General features: G+C 42.4%; 1 protein-coding gene across 6 annotated transcripts; it reads right to left on the bottom strand.

The window, feature by feature from the left end:
• Window positions 1–8,291: 8,291 nt before the first annotated feature.
• Window positions 8,292–27,367, bottom strand: RBM44 (RNA binding motif protein 44). 6 transcript variants are annotated; one of them, XM_007663370.3, is made up of 17 exons: window positions 27,332–27,367; window positions 23,481–23,571; window positions 20,524–21,192; window positions 19,557–19,981; window positions 19,391–19,452; window positions 18,361–18,537; window positions 16,759–16,933; window positions 16,653–16,675; window positions 16,414–16,498; window positions 14,769–14,877; window positions 11,890–12,018; window positions 11,716–11,801; window positions 11,275–11,348; window positions 10,696–10,972; window positions 10,368–10,510; window positions 10,090–10,235; window positions 8,292–8,951 (listed from the first exon to the last, which is right to left on the bottom strand). In XM_007663370.3, the coding sequence occupies exons 3-16, from the start codon at window positions 21,047–21,049 to the stop codon at window positions 10,109–10,111; spliced, it is 2,418 nt and encodes an 805-aa protein (XP_007661560.2). In that variant the 5' UTR covers window positions 21,050–21,192; window positions 23,481–23,571; window positions 27,332–27,367; the 3' UTR covers window positions 8,292–8,951; window positions 10,090–10,108. The 6 variants fall into 6 exon arrangements, with proteins under 6 accessions (XP_007661560.2, XP_039768635.1, XP_028924118.1 ...); XM_039912701.1 differs by having other exon boundaries at window positions 11,890–11,943; XM_029068285.2 differs by having other exon boundaries at window positions 19,830–19,981.
• Between the last annotated feature and the right edge of the window lie 224 nt (window positions 27,368–27,591).

Raw genomic sequence — 27,591 nt, 5'->3', positions numbered from 1 at the left:
CACTGGGGTAGATGCAAGCTACTTAGGTTGGACATAGTCTCTGTCCCATATGGGGCTCACAGCCTTAAATCCTCATTTTACAGATGACATAACTGGGACACTGAGATGTTAAGTCACTTGCCCAAGGTCACACAGAGACAAGTGTAGGAGCTGGGATTAGAACACAGGTCCTTTTGACTCTATCCACTACACCACCCTGCTTCTCTTTCCCATTACAGTTAACTACACCACTATTCTCCCTGTCCCAGATGGTTGCAAATTGTGTGTATCTTTGGCTCCTCTCTCCTTTAACAAATATTCAGTCTGTTACAAAATCCTGCTAGTTCTTCCTCCATAATATTCTCATCCTGGTTCAAGTTACCACCTGACCATTGCAGCAACTTTCTCCCTGGCCTCCCTGCCTTCAGCTACTCCCTTCCTCAATCTAAACCATTCCCTGCTGCTGGAATCATCATTCATTCAATAGTATTTATTGAGCACGTACTATGTGCAGAGCACTGTACTAAGAGCTTGGAATGTACAATTCAGCATCAGATAGAGACAATCCCTGCCCATTGACGGGTTTATCATTCTACATTGTTCATTCATTCATTCAATAGTATTTATTGAGCACTTACTATGCAGAGCACTGTACTAAGCGCTTGGAATGTACAATTCGGCAACAGATAGAGACGATCCCTGCCCAATGACGGGCTTACAGTCTAATCAGGGGAGACGGACAAAAACAAGACAACATAATCACGATAAATAGAATCAAGGGGATGTACACCTCATTAACAAAATAAATAGGGTAATAAAAATATATACAAATGAGCACAGTGCTGAGGGGAGGTGGAGGGGGAGGAGCAGATGGAAAGAGGGCTTAGCTGAGGGGAGATGAAGGGGGGAAGGGGGAGCATACAGAGGGCAGAGGGGGAGCAGAGGGAGCAAAGGGAAAAGGGGTAGCTCAGTCTGGGAAGGCCTCTTGGAGGAGATGAGCTCTCAGTAGGGCTTTGAAGAGGGGAAGAGAGTTAGTTTGGCAGAGGTGAGGAGGGAGGGCATTCCAGGACAGCCAGAGGTAGGACGGCGGGATAGGCGTGAACGGGGGACAGTGAGAAGGTGAGTGGCAGAGGAGCGGAGCGTGCAGGGTGGGCAGTAGAAAGAGAGAAGGGAGGTGAGGTAGGAGGGGGCAAGGTGATGGAGAGCCTTGAAGCCAACATTGTCAATCAGCACAAGGCCAGCCTCTCTTCAGTAACCTCCAATGGCTCCCTATTTCCCTTCACAAACAGTTGCTCGTGACAATTAGCTTCATGACTCTCCACTGGCTCTCTGCTTTTTATAAATCTGTTCTCATCACCATCATCTTCATGACTTCCCATCTCACACTCCTCACTCTTCTCACAGGTGAACCTTAGTATACCTCATTCTCAGTTCTCTAATCTCTGACTGTGTACCTCCCTTCCCTGGGATTCTCTCCTACTTCAAACCTGCCAAAACCCACTCATCTCCCTCTCCTAGCTTCAAAGCTTACTGGAAAGACTGCCTAGAAAGCTTTCCCCAAATGAATCCCATCACCCCAATTTGGGTTATCCCATCAGCCACCCCTATCACTTGTGTACATATTGGTTTACATCCTCCATTTATTTTCTCACTTCTTTGTTTATTTGCTTTATAAGCTCTTGTAGAGAAGCAGCATGGCTCAGTGGAAAGAGCATGGGCTTTGGAGTCAGAGATCATGGGTTCAAATGTCGGCTCTGCCACTTGTCAGCTGTGTGACTGTGGGCAAGTCACTTAACTTCTCTGTGCCTCAGTTACCTCATCTGTAAAATGGGGATTAAGACTGTGAGCCCCACGTGGAACAACTTGATTCCCCTGTGTCTACCCCAGCACTTAGAACAGTGCTCTGCACATAGTAACCGCTTAACAAATACCAACATTATTACTAGTAATACCTATGTTTTTCCTCTTTCTCTCTGAAAATAGGTTAGTCTGCATAACATCTCTAGAATCTTCACATTTCTAGAATCCACTTCTTCCTCCCTCAAAACTGCTACCACATTGATCCAAGGACTTACAGCCCTTGAATACTGCATCAGCCTCGTTTGTTTCTCTTCTCCCTGCCTCTTTTCTCTCAACTCTAGTCCATACTTCACTTTGTTGTCCCAATCAATTTTCTAAAAAAAAATAAAAAATCAGTCCATGTCTCTCTACTCCTCAAGAATCTCCAATGGTTGCCCTCCATCTCTGGATCAAACAGAAACTCCTTACCCATAGCTTTAAAGCACTCAATTTGCTCTCTCCTCCAACTTCCCTTTGCTGATTTCCTACTACACCCCCATTCGCACACTTCATTCCTCTAATGCCAATATACTCAATGTACCTTGATTTCGTCTATCTCATCACTGGCCTCTTGTTGTCCTCTCTCTGGCCTGGAACTCCCTCCCTCTTCATATATGACAGATATTCATCCCACCCTCAGCCACATAGAACGTATTTATATGTCCATAATTTAATGTCTGTCTTTTCCTCTAGACTGTGAACTTCTTGTGGGCAAGGTATGAGTCTACCAACTCTGAGATTAGTATAGTGCCTGTGTACACCGTAAGCTTTCAAATACCATTGATTGACTGATAAAACCATTTCTCCTCCAAGAGGCCTTCCTTGACTAAGTTCATTCATTCATTCAATAGTATTTATTGAGCGCTTACTATGTGCAGAGCACTGTACTAAGCGCTTGGGATGAACAAGTCGGCAACAGATAGAGACAGTCCCTGCCGTTTGACGGGCTTACAGTCTAATCGGGGGAGACGGACAGACAAGAACAATGGCACTAAACAGCGTCAAGGGGAAGAACATCTCGTAAAAACAATGGCAACTAAATAGAATCAAGGCGATGTACAATTCATTAACAAAATAAATAGGGTAACGAAAATATATACAGTTGAGCGGACGAGTACAGTGCTGTGGGGAAGGGAAGGGAGAGGTGGGGGAGCAGAGGGAAAAGGGGAAAATGAGGCTTTAGCTGCGGAGAGGTAAAGGGGGGGTGGCAGAGGGAGTAGAGGGGGAAGAGGAGCTCAGTCTGGGAACGCCTCTTGGAGGAGGTGATTTTTAAGTAAGGTTTTGAAGAGGGAAAGAGAATCAGTTTGGCGGAGGTGAGGAGGGAGGGCGTTCCGGGACCGCGGGAGGACGTGACCCAGGGGTCGACGGCGGGATAGGCGAGACCGAGGGACGGCGAGGAGGTGGGCGGCAGAGGAGCGGAGCGTGCGGGGTGGGCGGTAGAAAGAGAGAAGGGAGGAGAGGTAGGAAGGGGCAAGGTGATGGAGAGCCTTGAAGCCTAGAGTGAGGAGTTTTTGTTTGGAGCGGAGATCGATAGGCAACCACTGGAGTTGTTTAAGAAGGGGAGTGACATGCCCAGATCGTTTCTGCAGGAAGATGAGCCGGGCAGCGGAGTGAAGAATAGACTGGAGCGGGGCGAGAGAGGAGGAAGGGAGGTCAGAGAGAAGGCTGACACAGTAGTCTAGCCGGGATATAACGAGAGCCCGTAATAGTAAGGTAGCCGTTTGGGTGGAGAGGAAAGGGTGGATCTTGGCGATATTGTAGAGGTGAAACCGGCAGGTCTTGGTAACGGATAGGTTGTGTGGGGTGAACGAGAGGGACGAGTCAAGGATGACACCGAGATTGCGGGCCTGCGGGACGGGAAGGATGGTCGTGCCATCCACGGTGACGGAGAAGTCTGGGAGCGGACCGGGCTTGGGAGGGAAGATGAGGAGCTCAGTCTTGCTCATGTTGAGTTTTAGGTGGCGGGCCGACATCCAGGTGGAGACGTCCCGGAGGCGGGAGGAGATGCGAGCCTGAAGGGAGGGGGAGAGGACGGGGCGGAGATGTAGATCTGCGTGTCATCTGCGTAGAGATGGTAGTCAAAGCCGTGAGAGCGGATGAGTTCACCGAGGGAGTGAGTGTAAATGGAGAACAGAAGAGGGCCAAGAACTGACCCTTGAGGAACTCCAACAGTTAAAGGATGGGAGGGGGAGGAGGCTCCAGCGTAGGAGACCGAGAATGATCGGCCAGAGAGGTAAGAGGAGAACTAGGAGAGGACAGAGTCCGTGAAGCCAAGGTGAGATAAGGTATGGAGGAGGAGGGGATGGTCGACAGTGTCAAAGGCAGCAGAGAAGTCAAGGAGGATCAGAATGGAGTAGGAGCCATTGGATTTGGCAAGAAGGAGGTCATGGGTGACCTTAGAGAGAGCAGTCTCGGTAGAGTGGAGGGGACAGAAGCCAGATTGGAGGGGGTCTAGGAGAGAATGGGAGTTAAGGAATTCTAGGCATCGATTGTAGACGACTCGTTCTAAGATTTTGGAAAGGAAGGGTAGTAGGGAGATAGGACGATAACTGGAGGGGGAAGTGGGGTCAAGAGCGGGTTTTTTTAGGATGGGGGAGACGTGGGCATGTTTGAAGGCAGAGGGGAAGGAGCCCTTGGAGATTGAGTGGTTAAAAATAGAAGTTAAGGAAGGGAGGAGGGCAGGGGCGATGGTTTTAAGAAGGTGAGAGGGAATGGGGTCCGAGGCGCAGGTGGAGGGGGTGGCACTTGCGAGGAGGGAGGAGATCTCCCCTGAGGATACTGCAGGGAAGGATGGGAAAGTAGGGGAGGGGGTTGTTGGGGGGAGGGGAGAGGCGGAGGGGTGACTTTGGGGAGCTCAGACCTGATCGTGTTGATTTTCGTGAGGAAATAGGTGGCCAGATCATTAGGGGTGAGAGATGGGGGAGGGGGAGGAACAGGGGGCCTAAGGAGAGAGTCCTTAGTGAGACTGACTAAGTGACTTAGTGAGAGTGACTAAGTCCTCACTTGCCCTCTTCACTCTTCTTCCTGTATCGCCTATGCACTTGGGTCTCTACGCCTCATGCATTTTGATACACCACCCTCACAGCTCTGCTTCGCGAGAAGCAGCGAGGCTCAGTGGAAAGAGCCTAGGCTTGGGAGTCAGAGGTCATGGGTTCGAATCCTGGCTCTGCCACTTGTCAGCTTTGTGACTGTGGGCAAGTCATTTAACTTCTCTGTGCCTCAGTTACCTCATCTGTAAAATGGGGATTAACTGTGAGCTTCACGTGGGACAACCTGATTACCCTGTATCTACCCCAGTGCTTAGAACAGTGCTCTGTACATAGTAAGCGCTTAACAAATACCAACCTTATTATTTTATATATATATATATGTATATATATATATATATACACATATGCACATGAGCTATGATCTGTCTCCTTATCTGCAACTTATTTTAATGTCTATCTATCCCATTAGACTGTAAGCTCCTTGAAGGTAGGGATAATATCCACCACCTTTACTGTATTAAACTTGCCCAAGCATTCAGTACAGTGCTCTACATACAGTAAGCGCTCAATAGACACCACTGATTGATTAGGTCACCTTATCTCCATTAGATTGCCATTTCCTTGAATAACAGGGAACTTGTCTTCTATTATTGTATCCTCCTAAATGTTTAATACAGTAAGTACTCTGCATACAGCAGACACGATACATTATTTCTCAGTAAGTCAAAAGGGTAGGAATCTGTCAGCTAAGAGAAGTGTACAGAGGATTCCAAATTGCTATTGGGTAAGTGTAACATATGCCCACACTTCTGAGCCTCCTGAAAAGACTCAATCACATTATAAACCAACAGTTCAAAGTTGTGATGTTATGCTTGAAATCACTTCAACAAAGAATTAATGGTTTAGTAATGTGTAATATGACGGTAAAATAATTTCATATTTTTCCAGAGGTTCTGGATAGATCCTAATTTATAACATGTAATGTTTAGGGGAAAATGTATTACATGATACAGAGTGGTTACAGACCTTGACTATGTTTTTTTACTGTGAATGGATGTATTGTGGGCAATGCCTGTATAAACTGTGGTAGTATATCTCACATCAGCCCATATGTAATGAAGGAGAGAAGCAGCATAAGCTAAGGTTCTAACTCTGCCACTTGTCTGTTACATGTCCTTGGGCAAGTCCCTGAACTTCTTTGTGTCTCAGTTATGTCGTCTGTAAAATGGGGATTAAATCCTTCTCCCACTGACAGACTGGGAGCCCTATGTGGGACAGGGACTGTGTCCAAACTATCTTGTATCTGCCCAGCCTTTAGAACAGTTCTTGGTACATAGTACAGGTATAACAAACACCAGAAAAAGTAAGCTCAACATAAGAAATCAGTGGTATTTATTGAGTGTTTACTGTGTGCAGAGCACTATACTAAGCACTTGGTAGAGTCCAATACAACCGAATTGGCAGACACAATCCTTATCTAAAATGAGTTTACAGCCTAGAGGAACTATCCAAAATGTTTTTCCCATATCCCCTTCTCCAGACAAGATGGACACAAAACTAAAAGGAAACTCACCCAGGTGGACAGTAGAAATCTGCAGTAGGAAGGTGAAGTATGTGGTGCCCTCTTTTGGATTAATAATAATAATAATAATAATGGTATTTGTTAAGTGCTTACTATGTGCCAAGCACTGTACTAAGTGCTGAGCACCGTTTATTGTAATTGATTTTACAGTGGCTCCCAAAGAGTTCCCACAATACTAAAAAAAACTTGCCAAAATGCTTTCCTCACATCTTTTTCCAGCCTAGAGAGAGTGGTCAAAATGCACAGGATATCTCATCTGTGCAGTAGAATTCTGTAAGGGGAAGGTGATGTATATAAATCACTCTTTCGGGTATTCAATTTATTACCTATGGTAATAGATCTCACATTGGTCCATATGTAAGAGAGAAAAATGGAGTGTTCAGGATGCACTAGAAAACCTAAGTAGGTTTTAGTGTTCTATAGCAGGAACGTAAAGTATGTGGGTCACTTTTGGTAATCACCCTACAATCTACTGAGAATGACTGATTTGACTTTTCCAGCTATAGCACTCCAAAACAGTCCAGTATTCACTGTCTCTAAACTTTAGCCTCCAAAACCAGTACTGATTGGGACTTAACGATCTAGGCAAGCCCAGATACTGGAAATCATGTGGATTGTAAGTAAATACAAACACCTTGAGGGTAGGGATTTTGTCTACTACTAATACTAATAATAATTGTGGTATTTGCTAAGTACTTACTGTACTAAATGCTGGGCTAAATTCACTAAATACAGATTGGACACAGTCCCCGTCCTACATTGGGCTTACAGTTTAAGTAGGAGAGAGAACAGGTATTAAATCACCATTCGAGAGGTGAGGAAACAGACATAGAGAAGTTACTTGCCAAAGGCCACCCAACAGGAAAGAAGCAGAATCAGGATTAGAACTCAGGTCCTCTGACTCCCAGGCCCATGCTCTTTCCTTCAGGCCATGCTGCTTCTCTACTGCACCGCCAAATGTTTTAGCAGTCCTCTGCACAGAGTAATCATTTGATAAATACTACTGATTGATTGACTACCCAGAACATAAAGCAGGTTAAAGCATTAGGTATACTCACCAACAGGAATCAATATTAAGCAGTTTTAGATCAGACATTAGCTCTACTAGCTCAAAAAATATAAAATTGAGTCATAAAAACACAATCTTTCTCTCTCCTAGATTTTTCCTACAAGGTGCATCCTACTTTACAGCTACTCAAGAATGTGGATGACTCAGATACATCATGCACTAACTGCTGCGTTCCCCAGAATATTCAAATCCCACCTCCCTCCAATCACTGCTCGTAAATCAAATCTCTCCCAGACCATGGCTAATTCTCTCCCATGGATTCATTCCCTGTGCCAAATACAGTGCCTTGCACACGAGAGACACTTAATAAATGCTATTGCTACTATCACCGCTACTATTACTCTTATCACCCGACTCAGTTCTTCCTGTGGCAGGGTACCTGGGTTTCTGCTTGCCTCCTTGTCCCAAGCAAAGGGGAGCCATCTTGACACAATCCTGGTTACTTGTGCTCTCAGCACATTCTGTGTAACTTGTCCTTCTACCCAACTGTGCGTGCCTGGCTGCACTCAACAGTTTCAGAAGTGGTCCCCTGCACTCAAGAGTCCTGCCTGGGCTTCTGTTCCTGCTACTAGCTGCCAAGGCCCCAATTAACTCCTTTCCTTAGAGACTGTAAATCCCTTGTGAGACAGAAACTAAGCCCAACCACATCATCTTAGAAGATAGCTCTACCCCAGAATTTAACAGTGCTAGACCCAATATAAATGCTTTTTAAAGATTAGAGTTATTAGTAGTAGTAGTAGAAGTAGTAGTAGTAGTAGAGCCAACATCCCCATCCAACTAGAGACAATAGCATAAGGGAGGATAAAGTTAAAAAAGAAGTTTCTCTTTTACATGTAGCACATGAGTGAAAAATAACTCAGTCTTTATTTCAAAGTGAACAGTCAACAATTATCAAAGAAAATAAAGTAAATTTCTCAGGGTTTATGACATTACTTCATGTCAAAAAAAGGAAATTGAACAGTTTATTAATTTGCAAGGCTGCTACATTTGCTTGTGCAGGATCAGACAAAGGGCCAAATTTCTGTTGCTGCAAGTATTATTTCACACTATTAAATGAACCACAAGCACTCTTTACTTAATAGTTCCAGAGAAGCCTGAAAAAAATTAGTGTTCTTCCAAAACTGCTTTGCCTGCAAGGAGTGGCTCTCTCCCAACTACCTTTTTGTAAAAGTTGGACCACATCCTGCTGAACATTCTATCTTGAATGCTTATACCTATTAGAATTAGTATCATTAATCCAAAATGTTCTAAGCCACAAATCATTTGTTAAACATTTTGGGTTGTTTTTCCTCTTAGCTATATTAAATCCTACTATTACCCTTCAAATAATAACTGCTGAATCCCGATTCTTCCAGAGGACATTTGTCTATACAAAGTATGCATGTATGCTGTTTATGACAATAGGCAAGAGGAGGAAAAATCAACCTAATTAAGGTTCCACTTGACTGAAGATGTCAACTTCTTTCAGATTCAGGGCTTTTTTTTCTTGATCCTGTAAATACATTAAGGGGGTAGAATTAGAACTGGAGAATTGCAAACTAATATTTTAAAATATCAAGTCATCAAATGAACACATTTTGAGGATGTTATAAAAAATCTAAAATAGCAGCTTGTATGGTTTTAAGGCATTCCCAGAGAATGGCATATAACCTCTTTTAATACATTAAATCTTTGGCTAGAACCTGTTTAATTGGGTTACCCTGCATAGTACAAGGAAAGGTTTATCAGATTCATTTAAATTGGTTTTCACTCCATTAAATAAGATGGGAAAACATGCAAATAGAAATGTGCTTATCGATTTTCCTCACACAAATCCAGTCAATTTCAATATCCTGAGTGTAAAACATAAACAAGGCATTTTCATATACACTCTAATGATCTGAATGATCCATCTAACATCCCTAAAATTTCCTTCTACAACCCTAACTTTCCCATATAATAACCCTTTATGGATCACTTGCCCATCAGTTTGACCAAACCCTTCTCTGAACTAGATATTTTTGGCCAGTACTGCTTTCTGAAGTAACAAGTATCTCCTGCTTAACATCCAAAGTCTAAAGTATTTCATTTTATTTATAATTTTAATTATGGTACTTGTTAAGTGCTTACTATGTGCCAAGCACTATTCTAAGCACTGGGACAGATGCAAATCAATCATGTTGATCCTGTCCCTGTCCCGCATGTTAACACACAAAAATAAAATTCAATATGAATTACACAGAGTCTCGGTGAATGTTTTCAGAGTAAATTGGCTGTGGCCACCAGTGCAGTCACAACATTTTGATGGCTTCACTTTTAAAAAAATTAGGTTCCCCCAAAACCTCCTACTTGCTAGCTGCCTTGTCCCCTCCTAAATCTCATGCTTGCTATTCCTCTGCTACACATTACTTGTCCTCTAGGCCCACTTAACCAGTTTCCATCAATGCTTGCACAACTTCTGGATCTGGAAAAGCTAGCACAGGTAAGAAAACAAGGAGTTAACTTGTGTTGTTTATTTCTACTGAAAGTTGCAATGAAAAAAATCAATAGATTTCTATTTCTCAGCAATATGAAGTGAAAATTCATTTGAGGCTTCATCTCCGTAATACCTTTATAAACTTCTTTATATATAAGACTATTTGGTAAATCACCTGGTTTTGCTCCTTTATTTCATTCATGCTTGGATGCTCTGTCTTTCAAAACCAAAGAAGTCATTTCCACAATAGTGTTAATAGGTAAGCCATTCAGAAAACCCTTTTTTGTTCTCACCTCCTGTAGAGCATTTATAATACTGTCTCTAAGGGAGAGGATAAAGTGCATGAAAATTATTTTTCCAAATTCAAAGAATTAAGAATATCCTGAAACTATTAATCTTCTATGCATTTAATAAAGAAATGGAAAGAGTTGAGCTATAACTAAACATGCTTACCTACTGGATTTTGGATGAAGCTCTTCCAGTTTCTTAATCAGTTTGGTAAAGCTACTCAAGTTCAAATTGTTCGGAGGCATGAACATACCAGTTGTTAAAGGGAAAACCTGAGATTTTACCTGCTTAAGATCCTTTCCAGCAACCTAGATATGCATTAATAGAATTGAAATAATCAGTTTAAGTAGGCACCACAACCTATATAACATCTTATATGCCCCATTAGGCTACTCTGTTGAACTTAGTACTGAACAGGGATTTATTTTTATTTTAGAAGTCATAACAATAGAGAATATAACTTTAACATAAGGTCTTGATTGTAATTATTTACCTTCTGGTTAACTAGGATAAAGTTTTTTTTTGGTTCCGGTCCAGATCCAAGTGTCTCTAGCATAGAACTGGACTCTTTGAAAGAAGATGTTGTTTCCAGGCTGGGCATTCTAGTGTCAATATTTTTCTTTGGGAGTTTGTGGACAAGTGGTGACACATTTTCTGTTGAAGTTTTTGTAAAGCGAACATTGACTGATTTCCCGTTTATTGTTTTCCCATTCATTTCTTGCACAGCCATCTTTGCATCTTTGGCTTTTTTAAAAGAAAGGGTTGCATACCTGAAATTTAAGTTTGAAAACATATTTTAAAAACCCCTTGGCTACACAACTCTTAAACATTTACTAAAGAACTTGGCACTTAGTGTTATATTTGATCGAATTCCAAAGAAGAGATTCAATATAGTTTTCATAAATCAAGTAAAATACAAACACTATCCCTTCCAAAAAAACCTCCACTACCTTAACAGTAGTCATTGCCTTAGATTCAGTTAAGATTTCAGAAGATAAATAAAAATCCCACATATCAACCGTAAAGATTTCCATCCGAAACTCAAATAAAATTTGACGTACAAGCAATTTACCTGTAATTGTTACCAGAATTGTAAATAAAAACCTCAGAGGTTTGATATTTCTGGAAATGAGTCATCAGATCAGCCTATAAAAAAAGAGAAATAGAGAGAGCTTAAAACAAAAACTACTTCCATGATAGAAGCCACGATCATGTTTAAGGTGGGTCAACATGCTTAATTAGAAGCAGCGTGGTTCAGTGGAAAGAGCATGGGCTTTGGAGCCAGGGCTCATGAGTTCGAATCCCAGCTCTGCCACTTGTCGGCTGTGTGACTGTGGGCAAGTCACTTAACTTCTCTGTGCCTCAGTTCCCTCATCTGTAAAATGGGGATTAAGACTGTGAGCCCCACGTGGGACAACCTGATTCCCCTATGTCTACCCCAGCCCTTAGAACAGTGCTCGGCACATAGTAAGCGCTTAACAAATACCAGCATTATTAAAGAACTCTGGAATACCTGAGATACTGAAGGACCTAGGCCACCAACATGAAGGAAATATTTTTGCTTTGGCTCCTTTTCAGAGGACTCGAGAGCTGTCATTTCTGAAGGTGCAAAAATACAATTAAGACTGCAACCTTTCCTTAAAGTGCACTGTACAATAATTCCACCCAACACGTCACATCAACTCACCTGTTTTATGTGCTGCCCTCAACTGGACTTGTTCCACTTCAGTCCCACAGACCTCTGAAAAGTCAACTACTGTAAGATTCTCTTTGGCATCAAACCAGTCTTCTGGTATTTCTTGACTTTTTATATAGACTAGAAAATTAAACCCATCAAGCCATGAATCATATGTTCCACAAAAAGAGAACTGGAGAAATTCCAATTTGGGAAAACTAAGGAGTGAGAGCAGTTGTCATAAATAGGAAGAAATAAGAGAAACAACCAAACACATAGTATTTCTTGCAGGGAGTTTAAAAAAATCAATTCTGCTTCTCTTTAGCCAATTCATTATATAGCTGAATAAAATATCAATTCCAGGAAGGGATCTCATACTTTCTAATTAAAAAGATGCCTAGCTTTTAGGCAACATAAAAGCCTTTGAATTTTCTCGAGTAAAGGGAAGACTCAAGAGTAAACTCTGCACTGACACTGGTGGAGAGTCACTGTCCATGTCAGAAGCATGTGAAGTTCCCCATCGCTCTGATAGGGATCTTGCTCCAGATTAGACACTGGAGTTTATAGCTTCAACCAGCCATGAAGGACAAAACAGTTCTCAGCCTGGAGCTCTACAGCGGCTTGATGAGGGCCCAGCTGGAAGGCTTGAATCTCAGGACAGTGTACACATGTCAGATGAAGAAGTCTCCTAGAGCCTCCTTCACTGATTGGAACTGTCTGAGGGCGAAGTAGGATTCTCAGGGAGCCTTGCCTTTTGTCTCGGCTTCCAGATAGTTCCAGCTGGTGTACTGGTGTATTCCTGGAAATGATACTACTTGTTTGGATACTGTCCTTCCTTGGTTGGTGAGATTTGAACCTTCAAGAGGCCCTTGGACTTTTGGGGAGTTTTGCTGTTGACCTGCATGTCTGATGGTTTGGTTGCCATCTGGGCAAGAAAGCCTCAGCTTCCTCATCACTGTGAAAGCATGGTTTCCCTGGAGTTAATGGGTTCTCACATGACAGATGACACACACATTCCTCGACATAAAACCTAAAAATATTTCTATACAGAAGTACCCAGGCAGGATCTAAAGTCTCCTTTAGCTGGGATTTAGTACGCTATGAAAACGAAATCCTGGTTTCACTGCAGATGGGTCCCAAAAACTGGCAACATCCACTGATGTCATGTGGCCTCGGAAAATGCCCTTCAGTGTGGCTGGCCCTCTGACTGGATTCTTCAACCAAGGAACAGGAAGGTAGAGAGGGAAATCAACCCATCTACCGATTTTAACTCCTTAGCCTTAATCCCTCCCCAGAACTCCAGGAGGGATCAACAGGCTCTCATGGCCACGTGACTGACACTACGATATCCCCTTCAAAGTGCAAATGCCAGAAGTTCATTAAGAGAAGTGGTTAAAGGAGGCACCAAGGAAAAACCATTTTAAATGCTTTCCTCATTTCCTGAAATGGAATAGGTGAATAGGCCTGTTATAGGAGTAAAGTTACAAGAGCAAAAACTCAAGATTAAAAAATTACGATCATAAAGTCTATGTGGTCTTAGAATTTCTAAGAAATTTGGAAAACTAAGTAGAATGCTAGTAAAATTACAGGTATATAAAGCTTATTTAATCTAGACAGATGATGTAATTTAATCTAGAAGATCTTTATATTCCATAAAAGTGAAAGACTTTAATAAAGAAAACATGGTAATGTTTAATCTCTACAGTGGGCATAGGGTCTAGTAGAGGGATGCTTCGCTTGCATCTGGAGCCTCCAGGAATCTCAGGGAATAAAACAGCAGTCAAGGAGTAAGGTAAGAGTAGGTCAAATCTCCAGTACTTTCTTACACCTGAAGCCCACTACTGAAACCATATTTCACTGCCTTTAAATCATTTATGATGATAGTAAAACATATCACCCACATATACTTTTATATATAAAGTTTATATATATATATATATACATACCCACAGAGTGTGGTGAGCAGTCAGAAGAGAACATGAATGAAAAAACCTCTCTCATTCCAAGAGAATCCTCATTATCAACATCAATAAACTATTTCATACAGCTATACACTACTTTTTAATGGTATTTGTTAAGTGCTTATTATATGTCAGGCATTGTACTAAGTGCTTGAGTAGGCACAAGATAATTAGGTTGGACACAGTCCTTGTCCCAGATAGGGCTCATGGTCTTCATCCCCATTTTGCGGATGAGATAACCAGCACAGATTAAATTAAGTGACTTGCTCTAAGTCACACAGCAGACAAGTGGCAGAGTCAGGATTAGAACTCGGGTGCTCTGCTCCCAGGCCCGTGCTCTTTCCACTTAGCCAAGCTGCTTCTCTAACTCTAACTTCTTCTAACTCTACTGTCATCTCTCAAGCACTTGCTGCAGAAAAGCCCGCAAATATTACTGACTGCACTGGAGTCAGCACTTGGGAAAGATCAACAGAAGCCTGAAGGACGTTCTTTGCCTGCAAGGAGCTTCCACTCAAAGGGGAAAGACAGGCACATATATGTGCAAATGGGGGAAGGCATTTTGGAGACAAGGCCATGACACAGCATGAGGTTAGACTCCCACCTGCAGCCACACTCACTACTTGACTTTTCCTTGTCATCAGCAGGATCTAGGTTTTAATTGCTTATGTCAGTTACATTGTACTGCAATCAGAAAGAATAAATAAGAGTTTTCAATATAAAGCAAGGATGAGATATTTAAGGTTAGTTTATGAACTTATACATCCAAATAGACTATGAAAAACTTAGTAGGAACTCAGCACTTAAGAGTAGAATAAAAATGCTGTTGACCAAATATAGATTATTCACTTGGATAAAAGGAGGGTAAATGAAACTATTTAAATACCTTTTCATGAGTGTCAGTTAATGAAGACCTCAAGTTTCTATACTTACCTGTATTGTCAAATGGCTTAATGTCCCTCTTCAGATTAAGATTCACTACTCCAACATCCTTAGAGGAAGAATTTGAATTGGAAGAACAGTTTTCAGGAAAAGAAGGCATCTAAGGAGTAATTGAAACACGTGATTCAATATGATAGGTATATGGGTGACAAAAATTTTGGGTTATAGCTACACAAACTGGTTAAGAAACCATTTGTACTTGGAATGCAAAAATATAGAACTCAAGAAATGTTACCATTCCCTCAATATGCTTAAAATGTGTTTCTCTATTACCAAGATAAGTGAAAGAACAATAAACACATTTGGAACTGATAGAAATCCACAGTAGACATCATATTGCCTTTATGGAAAAATAGGTGGTGCCTCGGTCTAAGGTAATGAAATAATTCTCCAAGTAAATAATTTTTAAACTATCCACAAAATTTACTGTTCTAATTGTTCTCTGTGCTCCTTCTGGCCCTACACTGTAATAGTGAAAAAGCTTACACACTACTCCCTTTGTTTCCTCTATAAGGTTAGATGGTGACACTGGGTTTATGAAAAAGCCAACATAGCTACAACTTGTCACCTTATCACCTCTCCCTTTTCCCACAGGCAAGTGGGTGAAATCCATATATCAAGGTTTGTATGCTGTACTAGGATTCAGTCAATGAGGTGTCCCTGGGTGCATCAAGGGTTTTCCTTTTACGCTGGAGGGTGGAAGATGGTGTTCGTGATCACAAGATGGGGTTTGAGATGTGCACTTAGCAAAAATAGGCCAGGGCCTGTAACTTTGCTAATCCCATGTGGTTTGATGTTTCTTCCAACTCTAGCATTAAAATCATTCATTAGAATCAGTTTAGTCAATAGTGGTACTCCTGAAATTAGTCTAAATTATCTTTCCTTACACTGTTTTTCACTCTTTACTCTCCTCTCCAAAATTCCACTATTACCAATTGTAGCTTTGTTCTCTTTCCTACTCCCCCTATACATAATTTATACCAGTCTGTTTCCCTCCTTAGATTGTAAGCTCCTTGAGAGTAAGGATCATGTCTTTAGCTTTTATTATATTCCTGAAGCACTTAGTACAGTCCTCTGTACACAGCAGATGCACAAAAAATACTACTGATTGAAGCAAAACCTCAAATGATGTGGCAGAAAGTAACAGTTGGGAAATTGCCACATTTGACAAGACAGTCTGATGAGAGAGATCAGAAAAGAGGTAACTATCTTGGAGTGCGGGCTGCAGAAACATCATTAACACCATGAGGAAAAAACAGAAACTCTATTCAGTACTAGAGGTAACAAATGAAAAACAAGGCTGCAAAAGGCAACATTTACATTAACACAGTGCAGAAGGAATTGCCAGTTGCACACTGGTCTTTTCGGCCACATTGTACACACTAATAACATCTCTCCTCTTCACTAGTTTCCTCTTCAAACCCAAAGGACAGCTATAAAAGCACACATTTGAGGGCAGTGTACCAACTTAGTTGGATAGGAAGAAAGGTGCTAATGAAAAAAATGATAGGCAATTTATTTTCTGAAACCATTTTCAAGGTTATTAACAACATATCTTATATTGTAGTTAGATATAATAAAGATGGCAAATGTACAGGGAAGACTTGTTAAGGCTAAGTATTGCCAAAAAACTCACTTTAGAAGGTGTTCTTTTCAGGCCCGTTGAAATTCCAGCATTATTACCACCCTGAAAATCTAGGTTTGACTTTTCCCCTGGAAAGCTAGAATGGGATACAAATCACTATTTAGAAACGAGTACCAGTGCTTCAAAATCAATTTGACATGTCTAAAAGAAGCAAAAACAAAAAAACCAACTGTTTTACATTCTCATTTTGCTGATTTTAATCCAAATTGGATGAAAACCACTTTACTTACATATGGCATTCTTCTTTCAATAACTGAAAGAGAGAGATATGGATTTAAAATGTAACATTTTCCACATGATATGAGAGTAGTTTAAAATTTAGAATAAGCCACATACCTTTGAAGGAACAAAAGAAGAAAAGAAGGGCTTCAATTTTGATTCTGTAGACAATGGGGGTAGTTCATCTAATGGGACACCGCCGATTACTTTCTCTCTCATTCTCATATACTTAGCTTTCAGATCTTCAAAATCAGACAAAAATGCAAAGTCCAGCTCTGTTTTGTCAAAATCACTTGTGGGGAAAAAAAACACATTGGTAACATAATTTTATCATTAGGTCTTTGTCCACTTATTTCAGTTTCATATAATGTAACTTGTTCTCGCTCAACCACTTGGAAACTATATCCCTTTGGTTGTAAAGTGGAACAGAATACATGACATTCCGGTTCTCTGCCCTCCTCCTCCTGGAAAGCACAGGCCTCCCTACATTTCCAATTTTCCTCTCTCTGCCTCCTCCCTCTCTCTCTCTAGTTCCTCTGGTAGAGCTGAGAATGGTGTAGTAGCCAGAGAGGAGAAAGCATTGCTGTTTACCTGGAGGGAGGCACTGTCTTCTCATCTGCCCCTGCTCCAGCTTGCTGGGCCCAATGCCTTGAATTATCCACAAGTGTTTCCACATCAGAGTTGACAACCTCTGCTCTATTTCAACAGTTGCAACAAATACTTTCCCCAGTACAGTTCAGTCAATCAACAGTAGAATGACTACTCCAGATGCAGCATGGCCTAATAGAGCATGGGCCTGGGAGTCAGTAGGACCTGGGTTCTGATCTTGGCTCTGCCACTTGTCTGCTGTGTGACCTTGGGCAAGGCACATAACTTCTCTGGGCCTCAGTTTCCTCATCAGTAAAATGGGGATTGAGACTGTGAGCCTCATGTAGTTCAGGGACTGTGTCCAACCCAATTTGCTTGTATCCACCCCAGAGCTTAGTACAGTGCCTTGCACATAATGAGCACTTAACAAATACCAGAATTATTATTATTATTTTCTGTTCACATTGCAGCCTTGGAAAATTTATCATATTTTGACTGTCACGCAGCAGTTTTCACTGAACTCCCACTTTGTGCATAGCATTCTTCTCCTAGATATTGAGGGGAAGGATTAAGGCAAGGACTGCCTCTTAGGGAGCTGAAATACTAAATGGAGAAAAAGACAGGGCAGACCATATCAGAATATAAAAAGTCTTTGATAGTATGAGTTAGATATGGGTATATTTGCACACACAGTTTGGAAACTGCATCTCTTTGGTCCTATCTCTCTCTCTCTCTCAATATAGATGTAGACATATTTATCTACGTCTATATCGAGAGAAAGATAAAATATGTAAAAATGTGTACAAATACTGGAATAATTGGAGTCAGTGGATTTAACTTGGGACAGCTACTTCAGGCTACTTTGTTAAAACCTTCAATGGAGAGAGGCAAGGTTTGATGAAAAAGGACAAAGAATTCCAGACAGGGGACAATAGCATGTGCCGCAGAAAAGGGTTGGGAGTGTGGAGGTTTTAAAACTCTGATCAGCAGATTTTCTCAACTGAAGGAGAAAGTTTGAATAGGAGGTGATAGCAGGTAGGTAACCAGAGTTTGAGAAAGGGAAAACCTTTACAGTAACATTCTTTTGCTATTACTTGCTACTGATTAGGTAAATTTTAAATGAATACATACCTATCACAAAATTTCCTTTCTTCCTTTACATATTCGTAAATTTTCCAACAATGCTGATGACACAGATAATAATAGATTTTTAAAAGGTTTAATTCAGCATTTACAGCTCTTTGAAAAGTATTCTGACAACACTTTGATGGAAAATTATCTTCAACTTCTTCTGAATGTTGAATTATCCTTTAAAATGAAAAAAAAAAAACCACCCACCACTTTGTACTCCCAAAACATTTCTTTTAATGAACTTTTAAAACATTTAGAAGCAGAGCAGTTATTTTAAGTTTGTTGCCCTAGCTTTCCACCTTCAAATTGCTAAAGTCAACTATTCGAAGTGGCTCACAACTGCACCGCAAATATTCTGCAGATACAAAACGGCTTTGGAAAATGAGACTAATTAAGAGTACTGGAGTTCCTTGTGTGATGCCAAGAGTGTTACTAGAACTCATTCTTTGGCAAGCCACAGTCAAGTTGACAGTCAAGATTCAAAAATAATTTCTGAACTCAATGCTAAAAGCAGAACAATGAATATATCCCTGCTTATTTTCATGCAATTATCTTTGCTCTTATTTTTGCCCACAGTACTCGTCCTGGACAACTGTTACCCCTAGGCACCTTTGTCTCACTCAGAACATCCTACTTCTTCCTGCCTCACATCAATCAATCAATCAACCACATTTATTGAGTGCGTACTATGTGCAGAGCACTGAACTATGTGTTTCGGAAACTACCATACAACAGAATTAGTAGATACATTCCCTGCCCTTAAAGAGCTTGCATTAGGGTCTAGGGCTGATTTTCCCATTTCTTGCCTTAACCAGCTTTCCCTCCCTCCATCCCTGCCTTGTTTAAGCCAGGGAAGAAGCACAGAGAACAAATGTACATATAGGTAAGATAATAAATTTGAGTAACTGTGTAATGTATTTTATACTACATCCACCTCTGCTTCCTTTCACCAGGGTCAACATATCAACAGAGAGTATTGCACACGTCTCCTTCAAAAAAGTCTGCAACAAATAAAGGTCACTTGACATACCTTCCAGAATTTTTCACTACCTTTTCTTTAACATCCAACTTTTCTTTCAATTCTTGAGAATCCTAAAAGAAAAACAAATACAAATTTGTAGGGCAAATAAGAAACATCTGCGCATGGTCACCACCAAGACTTTTTTTAAATGTAAAAATCTAATACCTAAAATTACCTTGATTAGAACATTTCCATTAGCCTTTGCAATATCATCAACAAAATGTTTTTCCAGTGCTTTGTTCAGAGCCATTTTTGAGTCCATCTCTTCCCTGGGCTTATACTTGTAAGGCAAATCTGTATTACAGGCAACACTTTTGCAAATCTCATTAGGCCATTTTCTATTCATCAGTGTTATCACTGTATTACTTGATCTAGAGACAACAGGCAGCCCTGCACTTGTAGCCCTGCTGGTCATAAAACATGCCCTAAAATCTGAGCAGACATCAACCACCTGGTTCACCGAAAAGTGAGTTGCTGCATTTTTGAAAGGTGAAGGGATCTTCAGATCTGTACACATGAAGTTTGATTCATTTATAGTACTGCTGGTTATCTCTCTATCTTCTTCAATCAACTGATTGTTTCTGACTGAAATCCTTGAGGCTGCAAGAGAAAAATGCAAGTTTGGGTCAATGGTTTTATGGACACCCTTTTGACCATTGTTATTATGGCCAGGAATATGTAAATCATCAACTACACAAATGCTGGGACTTGGAAGATCTTTGCAGGGTTGGGGCAGACATGTTACAGAAATCTTTTTCTGCAGTAAGACACAAGGATCTTCTAAACTCTGTTGCTTGCTATGTTTATCTTCTACATTTCCCCATATACCTTTATTTTCAGTTACTTGACCTGGCAGTGCATCATTACAAGAAGACCCTTTATGATCTTTTGAGGATATTCTGAACTGGTTACTAATTCAGATTCCTGACTTGAAGTCTTTTCCCCATGTCCTTCATCTCTGCTCCTAAGTACAGTTTCACCTAACACATTACAGTACATAAGATTAGTTTTTTGTCTTTTAATACTTTCACATGTCAATCTATGATATTGCATAAGTGATATGGAGTCCTCGCGATTGAAGGTCTTGGCTGTCTCTGCTTTTCCAAAAATATGAACAGAATCACAGAAAACAAAGGAATTACTTTCCAAGTTGGTAGTGTGCATCTTTTCATCTGTGTCTTCAGTAAATTTAGTTTCATCATGTAACCTTTCAATTTGCATAATTTGGGGATTAGGAGCTAACGTTTTCAATTTGTCAAAAGGTAAAGAGTGGTCCGAATAATCTTGCTCTTCGGCACTGTGATATTCTAACTGTGAGTCTTCATCTGTGCCAGTTTTTTTCCTATGGCCATTCGTTTCTTTGCAATCATCATCTAAAGTGTTGCAGTTCATTTCCAAACAATCAGAATCAACACTTTTGTTTTCCACAACATCACTAAATATGTCTTCCTTTTTGTATCTGTCTAGTTCTGTATCTAATGACCAATTTACAAGCACTGCATCTTCTTCAATCAATTTTGACTCCGAGGCATCTGTCAAATAAGTTTCACTGCAGCCATAGACGCAGTCTACAAACTCACTGGACTCACTGTCCATTCTAGGAACTTCCACAGGCTGGCTTAGGGCAGATGTTGACTTTGGGTTTCCTATTTTGTCAAAAATGCTCATCTTTTCATTGAAGTTTTCCTTTTGCTCTTTAACCAAGGGATGTCACTGATTATTAGCAGCAGTCAATATACATCTGGCTTCATCCTCAGGCTCCCACTGTTATCTGAAGTCAGGAGTCTTTTTTTTAGAATTTGGCTGTTCACCTATTGACAAACCAAAGATTAAATTGTACTTTCCTATAAAAGAGACAAGATTCTACCAAAGTATAAGACTATCTCATACAATTAAAGTGCTTCCAGGTGCAGCAGGGCAGAAAACATGAGATGAAGCATACTATAGAATACAGTTTTGCTAAAATGCATGTTTTCAATCCATGCTTCAGCTAGATTTGGTAGGGAACATTCTTTGGACAACACAAAGCCATTTAGGCTCAGTATGCCATATTATCAAAGGAATGATTGTGTCAGAACCAGAAAGTTTTCTTTAAGACAGGCTTTACAAGAATGCAATCCTCATTTATAGGGGAACTCGGGCCCTTCAATTTTTCTTCATAACACAGAATATTTTAGCATTGCTTTGGAATCTATCTGATATGTTCAAATTGTTTCCTATGCATTAGGGGATTAAGCCCAATAATATTTCTGTAAGCAATTACTGCAAATTAATCTACTTTGCAGATGGGGGGAACTCATTTATAGGGACATGAAGAAACTTCCCAGAGTCAAAGCCAAAAACAATTCTGTTTTTCTGAGTTCTAGTAATAAGACTACCCTGATTCTTCATTAGTAGAAACCTATAAATAGGAATGAATCCCATTCCAGGATTTCACTGAAGAATTATTTGATTATTTTTCTATAAAAAGTTTAGCTCATGTCTCCCCACTTCTCAAGAACCTCCAGTGGTTGCCTAGCTTGCTCACACTCAATCAGCTTGCTCCCTCTGACCTTACCTCACTGATCACCTTACTACAGCCCAGCTTGCACTCTTCACTCCTCTAGTGCCACTGTGCCCCTATCTTGTCTCTCTCAGGACGGACCCCTTTCCCACAACCTCCCCCTGGCCTGGGACTCCTTCTCCCTCCATATACATCAGATCACCAGTCTCCCCACCTTCAAAGCATTATTAAGGTCCTATCTCCTCCAAGAGGCCTTCCCCGACTAAGCCCTCTTTGCCATGGCTCTCTTTCCCTTTTTTCTCATCTATGCAATTGAGCATTTGATATTTGCCCCACCCACAACCCCAGAGCATTTATGTATATACATTTAAATTAATTACCCTTAAATACATAATTTATTTTTATTCATGACTGTCTCCCCCTCTAGACTGTAAGCTCATGAGCATGGCTTTGTGGAAAAAGCACATCTGGGAGTCAGAGGACCTGGATTATAATCCCGGTTTTGCCACTCGTCTGCCGTGTGACCTTGGGCAAGTCTAATTTCCATCTGTGAATTCTCTCTCAGACTTAGTACAATGCTCCGTGTTCAAGAAGTGCTCAATACACACTATTACTACTATTACTTCACCTGATTCACAGTAGATAAATCTGCATGTTACCTAACCCCACCTGTGGTTATCCACAGCAGGGTTGCAAATCTGGCCAAGTGTTGCAGACACATACTAAATAACAGAACCCAATCATATCTCTAATTTCAAAGCCATTACTTAGTGTAGCACTCATGCTGACTGTTCTAAGGGTTCTAAGGGATGGAGATCCTTTTCATCTTAAAAGATAAAAGAGAGCACAAAGAAGAACAAAAACCTGATGGGGGAAGGGAGAGGGGAGGGGACTGAGACCCCCGTGCGGGTGAGCAACTGTGTTCGAGCTGTTCAGTATGGGGAGGGAACATGTCAACTAATTCTGTTGTATGTACTCTCTCAAGCGCTTAGAACAGTGCTCTCTGAATATGGTAAGCACTCAATAAACACCATTGATTGATTATTTTGTATCTACCCCAGCGCTTAGTATGGGGCTTGGTACCTAGTAAACATTTAGGGAAGACAGGTTCCCCAGAGGTTGTCAGGTAAAAGTACCACTGGTCCCTGGCTTGTGCAACAGCAGGTGTTTGCAAGCAACATGGGATAGAGTATGGGCCTGGGAGTCAGAAGGACCTGGATTCTAACCCCGGCTCTGCCAGAGGGCTGCTGTGTGACCTTGGGAAAGTCATTTCCCAAGTCTGGCCTCAGTTACCTCATCTGTAAAATGCAAATAAGAGTGTGAGCCCCACATGGGGCAGGGACTGTCCCGATGCTTTGCACCAGAAATGAAATCAACAGAAAAGATTTTTCATTCATACTGCTCTCTACAATTTTTAACAGACTTGTTTGGAGGACATTTGCCCCAGCAAAACTGTAAATATATTGGATGATCTACTTAATATCAGAATAGTATCTTATTTTCATATGACTGTATATTTGTATAAAATATGTTACTACCAAATGCAACAAAATTAAGAATGCTACAAAATAAAGACAAAATATTAAACTAAAGTACCTTATATTCTGGGGAAAGCTGTTTGAAGAAAATTGTAACCAACTATTATGTAGAATAATTGCGCTTGATTGCAGTTTATTCCTCTACAGAACTGTATTGATGTAAAAAAGCACAATATTTTATTATACTTTGCACAATGAGAGTGCTTTGTGATGCGTAATACTGAACTTTAAAATAGGAAGGATATAGTTATATTTTGTAATTTCTTCAGCCCCATGCTTTGAAGCAATGTCTTTTGTAAAGTTAGAACAATTCTTAAGCCTATGAAAAGAGGAATTATTTATATAATGTATTTTTGAATCATAAGCTGAAATTAAAACTTTTCTAATGTGTTTTAATATTTTCATTTGGAAAGGCTCTTGTTTTGACAAATGAAATAACATTTACTTTCAATAAAAAGATATAAAAAGATTAATTGAAAATTAGCCACCTCCTGGATAGTTGACCACCATGTACAATTCAACTTCAATTCTGAGCTCCTTCAGATCCGCCTACCTTCCCCCAACCACAGAGAGGGGACAGGCTTTGACTTGCCAGGGACCCCTTCTTTAGAGAGGTCAAGGATTGTTCCTCCCCTCTCTGCCCCCTTCCTTCCTCCTCTCTTCACCCATTTGAAAGTCCAGGCACTTGACCCTCTAGACTGCAAGGTCCCTCTAGACTGTAAGCTTGTTGTGAGCAGAGAATGTCTGTTTATTGTTATATTGTACTTTCCCAAGCACTTAGTACAGTGCTCTGCACACATTAAGCGCTCGATAAATACGATTGAATGAATGAACCCGATTTTCTTTTATCCACCCCAGCACTTACAGCAGTGCCTGACTCACACTAAGTGCTTAATATCATTATTATCATTATTGTTTAACAAATGCCAGTCAATCATATTTATTGAGCAATTACTATGTGCAGAGCACACTGTACTAAGTACTTAATTGCTCAATAAATACTCTCCCACTATGTGTAGAGCACACTGTACTAAGCACGTGGGAGAGTATAATAAAACAGAGTTGACAGACGTTTCCTAACCACAGTGAGCTTACGGTCTAGAGGATGAGCTTACGGCCCACAATTTTGATGATTATTCAGGAGAGCTTTGGGGGAGGCGGGGGTGCAGGTGGCGGATAGGGGCTGTAGGATCTTAAGGAGGAGGGAGTTCCAGGCAGGAGGAGGAGAAAGGCTGTGAGCCTGGATGGTGTGGGAGCGGCATGGTGAGAAAGCACTGGGAAGAGTTCGTTATGGGCAAGTAACATGTCTGCTACTTATTTTGCATCTAAGCATTTGGTACAGTGCTCTGCACATAGTAAGCACTCAATAAATCCCATTGATTGAGGAGGGCGATTTGACAGGCTGGGGCGTGTGCTGGGAGAAGAAAGGCTTGCTAGCAGACTTTCCCGCCTTCCACACCTAAGCAGAACAACCAACTTCACTTTTCTGAACTTCTCAATCGTAACAACAAACAACATCACTCTTTTGAACTCCTCTCGAGGAGTCATCAACCCAGAGCGGTAGGGGGACTATCCTTAAACCTCAAAAGACATTTCTCTTTACTCCAACCACTGACTCTTTAAGGGGATGCGGGTTTAGGGCCTTGCCGTCCGCAGTGGCCTCCCCGGCCTCGGACCCTTCCTCTCATGCAATGCAATGAAAGGCTGGGTCGGCTGCCCCAGCTACACAACTCCACTAGTTCTGAGGGTTCTTGCAAATCTCTCAGTGAAGAAGTACAGAGAAGCTTCAACTCGCTAATGGCCGAGCCGGGGGCAGAGGGGTCAAAGGGCCCAAGGGGCGACTGCTTGGAGGGGCAGAAGGGTCGGGGGGGATCAAACACCAGTGGGCAAAGGGCTTGGGGGTTGGGGGTTAGAGCGGATGGGGGCTCGGGAATCCAAGGGCTAGAGGGGCAGGGGATTAAAGGGCCCGGGGCTCCAGGGCCTTAGGGTTAGAGGGGCCAGGGGTTCAAGGGCCAGGGGGTTAGAAGGGTTGGGGGCTCGAGGGGCTACGGGCTCAGAGAGCCTGGGCCTAGAGGGGCCAGGAGCTCAAGGGTTCCAGGGGCAAAGAGTTCAAGGAGCACAGGACTCCAAGGGCAGAGGGCTGGGGGGCTCCAGGGACCGGGGTCTCGAGGACTCTAGGCACTCTGGGCCTCTGGAGGGTGGGGATGGAGACTGTGGGCCCCACGGGGGGTGGCCTGATCACCTTGTATTCCCCCTCTCCCCCTCCCCCTGGCACTTAGAACAATGCTTTGCACATAATAAGCGCTTAACAACCATCATCATTATTATTATTAGGTGGTGGATGTAGGATTGGAACCCATGACCTCTGACTCCTAACCTGGGCTCTTTCCAATGAGCCACGTTGCTTCTCAAGGTGAGGGGGAGGAGGGTGGCTGCTGCCCAGGTCCCCCGATTAGACTGTGAGCCCATCATTGGGCAGAGATTGTCTCTATCTGTTGCCGAATTGTATATTCCAAGCATTCAGTACAGTGCTCTGCACATAGTAAGCACTCAATAAATACTATTGAATGAATGAATGAACAAAGGGCTCAAAGGACCAGAGATTAAAGAGGCCCAGAGCTCCAGGGGCCGAAGACTACAGGGGAAGGGGGTTAGAGGGGTCAGGGGCTCAAGGGTCAGGGGGTTAGAAGGACCGGGGGCTCTAGGACGTGGGTTCTAATCTTGACTCCGCCACTTATCTGCTGTGTCACTCTACTGACAGGGGCTTAAGGCTAGAGGGAAAGCAGGTTAGAGGGATAGGAAGTTCTAAGGCCAGGGCATTTGAAGGGCCAGGGGCTCGAGGACATGGGTTCTAATCCTGCCCCTGCCACTTATCTGCTGTGTGACCTTGGACAAGTCATTTTACTTCTCTGTGCCTCAGTTCCCTCATCTGTAAAATGGGGAATGAGACTGTGAGCCCCACGTGGGACAGGGACTGTGTTCAATCCGACTTGCTTCTATCTACCCCAGCGCTTAGTACAGAGCCTCACACATAGTAAGCACCTAACAAATCCCATAACTATTATTATTAGAGGGGGCCAGGAGTTCAAGGGTTCCAGGGGCAAAGGGTTCGAGAAGCAGAGGCCTCCAAGGGCAGAGGGTTGGGGGCTCGAAGGATGGGGGTTCATTCATTCATTCGATAGTATTTATTGAGCACATACTATGTGCTGAGCACTGTACTAAGCATTTGGAATGTACAATTTGGCAACAGATAGAGACAATCCCTGCCCAATGATGGGTTTACAGGGTTAGAGGAGCCTGGGCTCCAGGGGCCTAAGGCTAGAGGGGAAGGGGGTTAAAGGGGTCGGGGGGGAGGGTCAAAGGAGCAGGGGGTTAGAAGGGCTGGGGGCTCAAGGCATCGGAGGCTCGAGGACGTGGGTTCTAATCCTGCCAGCCACTTATCTGCTGTGTCCCTTTACTAAGTGACTGGGGGCCTAAGACTAGTGGGGAAAGGAGTTAGAGGGGTTGAAGGTTCAAGGGGCAAGGGTTTGGAAGGACCGGGGGCTCGAGGACATGGGTTCTAATCCAGGTCCTGCCACTAATCTGCTGTGTGACCTTGGGCAAGTCGCTTTACTTCTCTGTGCCTCAGTTCCCTCATCCGTAAAACGGGGAACGAGACGGTGAGCCCCACGTGGGACGGGGACTGGGTCCAACCCCATTTGCTTGTATCCACCCCAGCGTTTAGAGGTTGGGGGGTTAGAGGGGCAGAGGGATCCGGGGGCAAAGGGATTGTACATTCCAAGCGCTTAGTACAGTGCTATGCACATAGTGAGCGCTCAATAAATAATGATGAATGAATGAAAAGGGTTCGAGGGGTCGGGGATCCAAGACAGGTAGGGGATGAAAGAAGCCCAAGTTGGACTCACTCACCAGCCCGGACGGTGGAGGAAGAAGGAGCGGCCGCCCCGGGGAACGGGGAGGAGAGCGCGGATCTTTACTCTGATTGGCTGGAGTGCAACGTCCCCGCTCTCTGATTGGCCGAGCTGGGGGATCGTCCGAAAGCGGCGGGAAACGCTCCGGGGCTGAGCGCGCCAGGCCTAACGGAGCCGGTCCTGAGCCCGGGCCTCGAACCGACGCCCTGCCCCGAGCCTTGGCCGCTCAAACCGTAGTAATGATGGCATTTTGTTAAT

Source organism: Ornithorhynchus anatinus, chromosome 7 (assembly GCF_004115215.2).
Source record: "Ornithorhynchus anatinus isolate Pmale09 chromosome 7, mOrnAna1.pri.v4, whole genome shotgun sequence".
Lineage (NCBI taxonomy): Eukaryota > Metazoa > Chordata > Mammalia > Monotremata > Ornithorhynchidae > Ornithorhynchus > Ornithorhynchus anatinus.
Note: the sequence above shows the minus strand (reverse complement) of the source record. Positions and strands in the feature narration are given on the sequence as shown.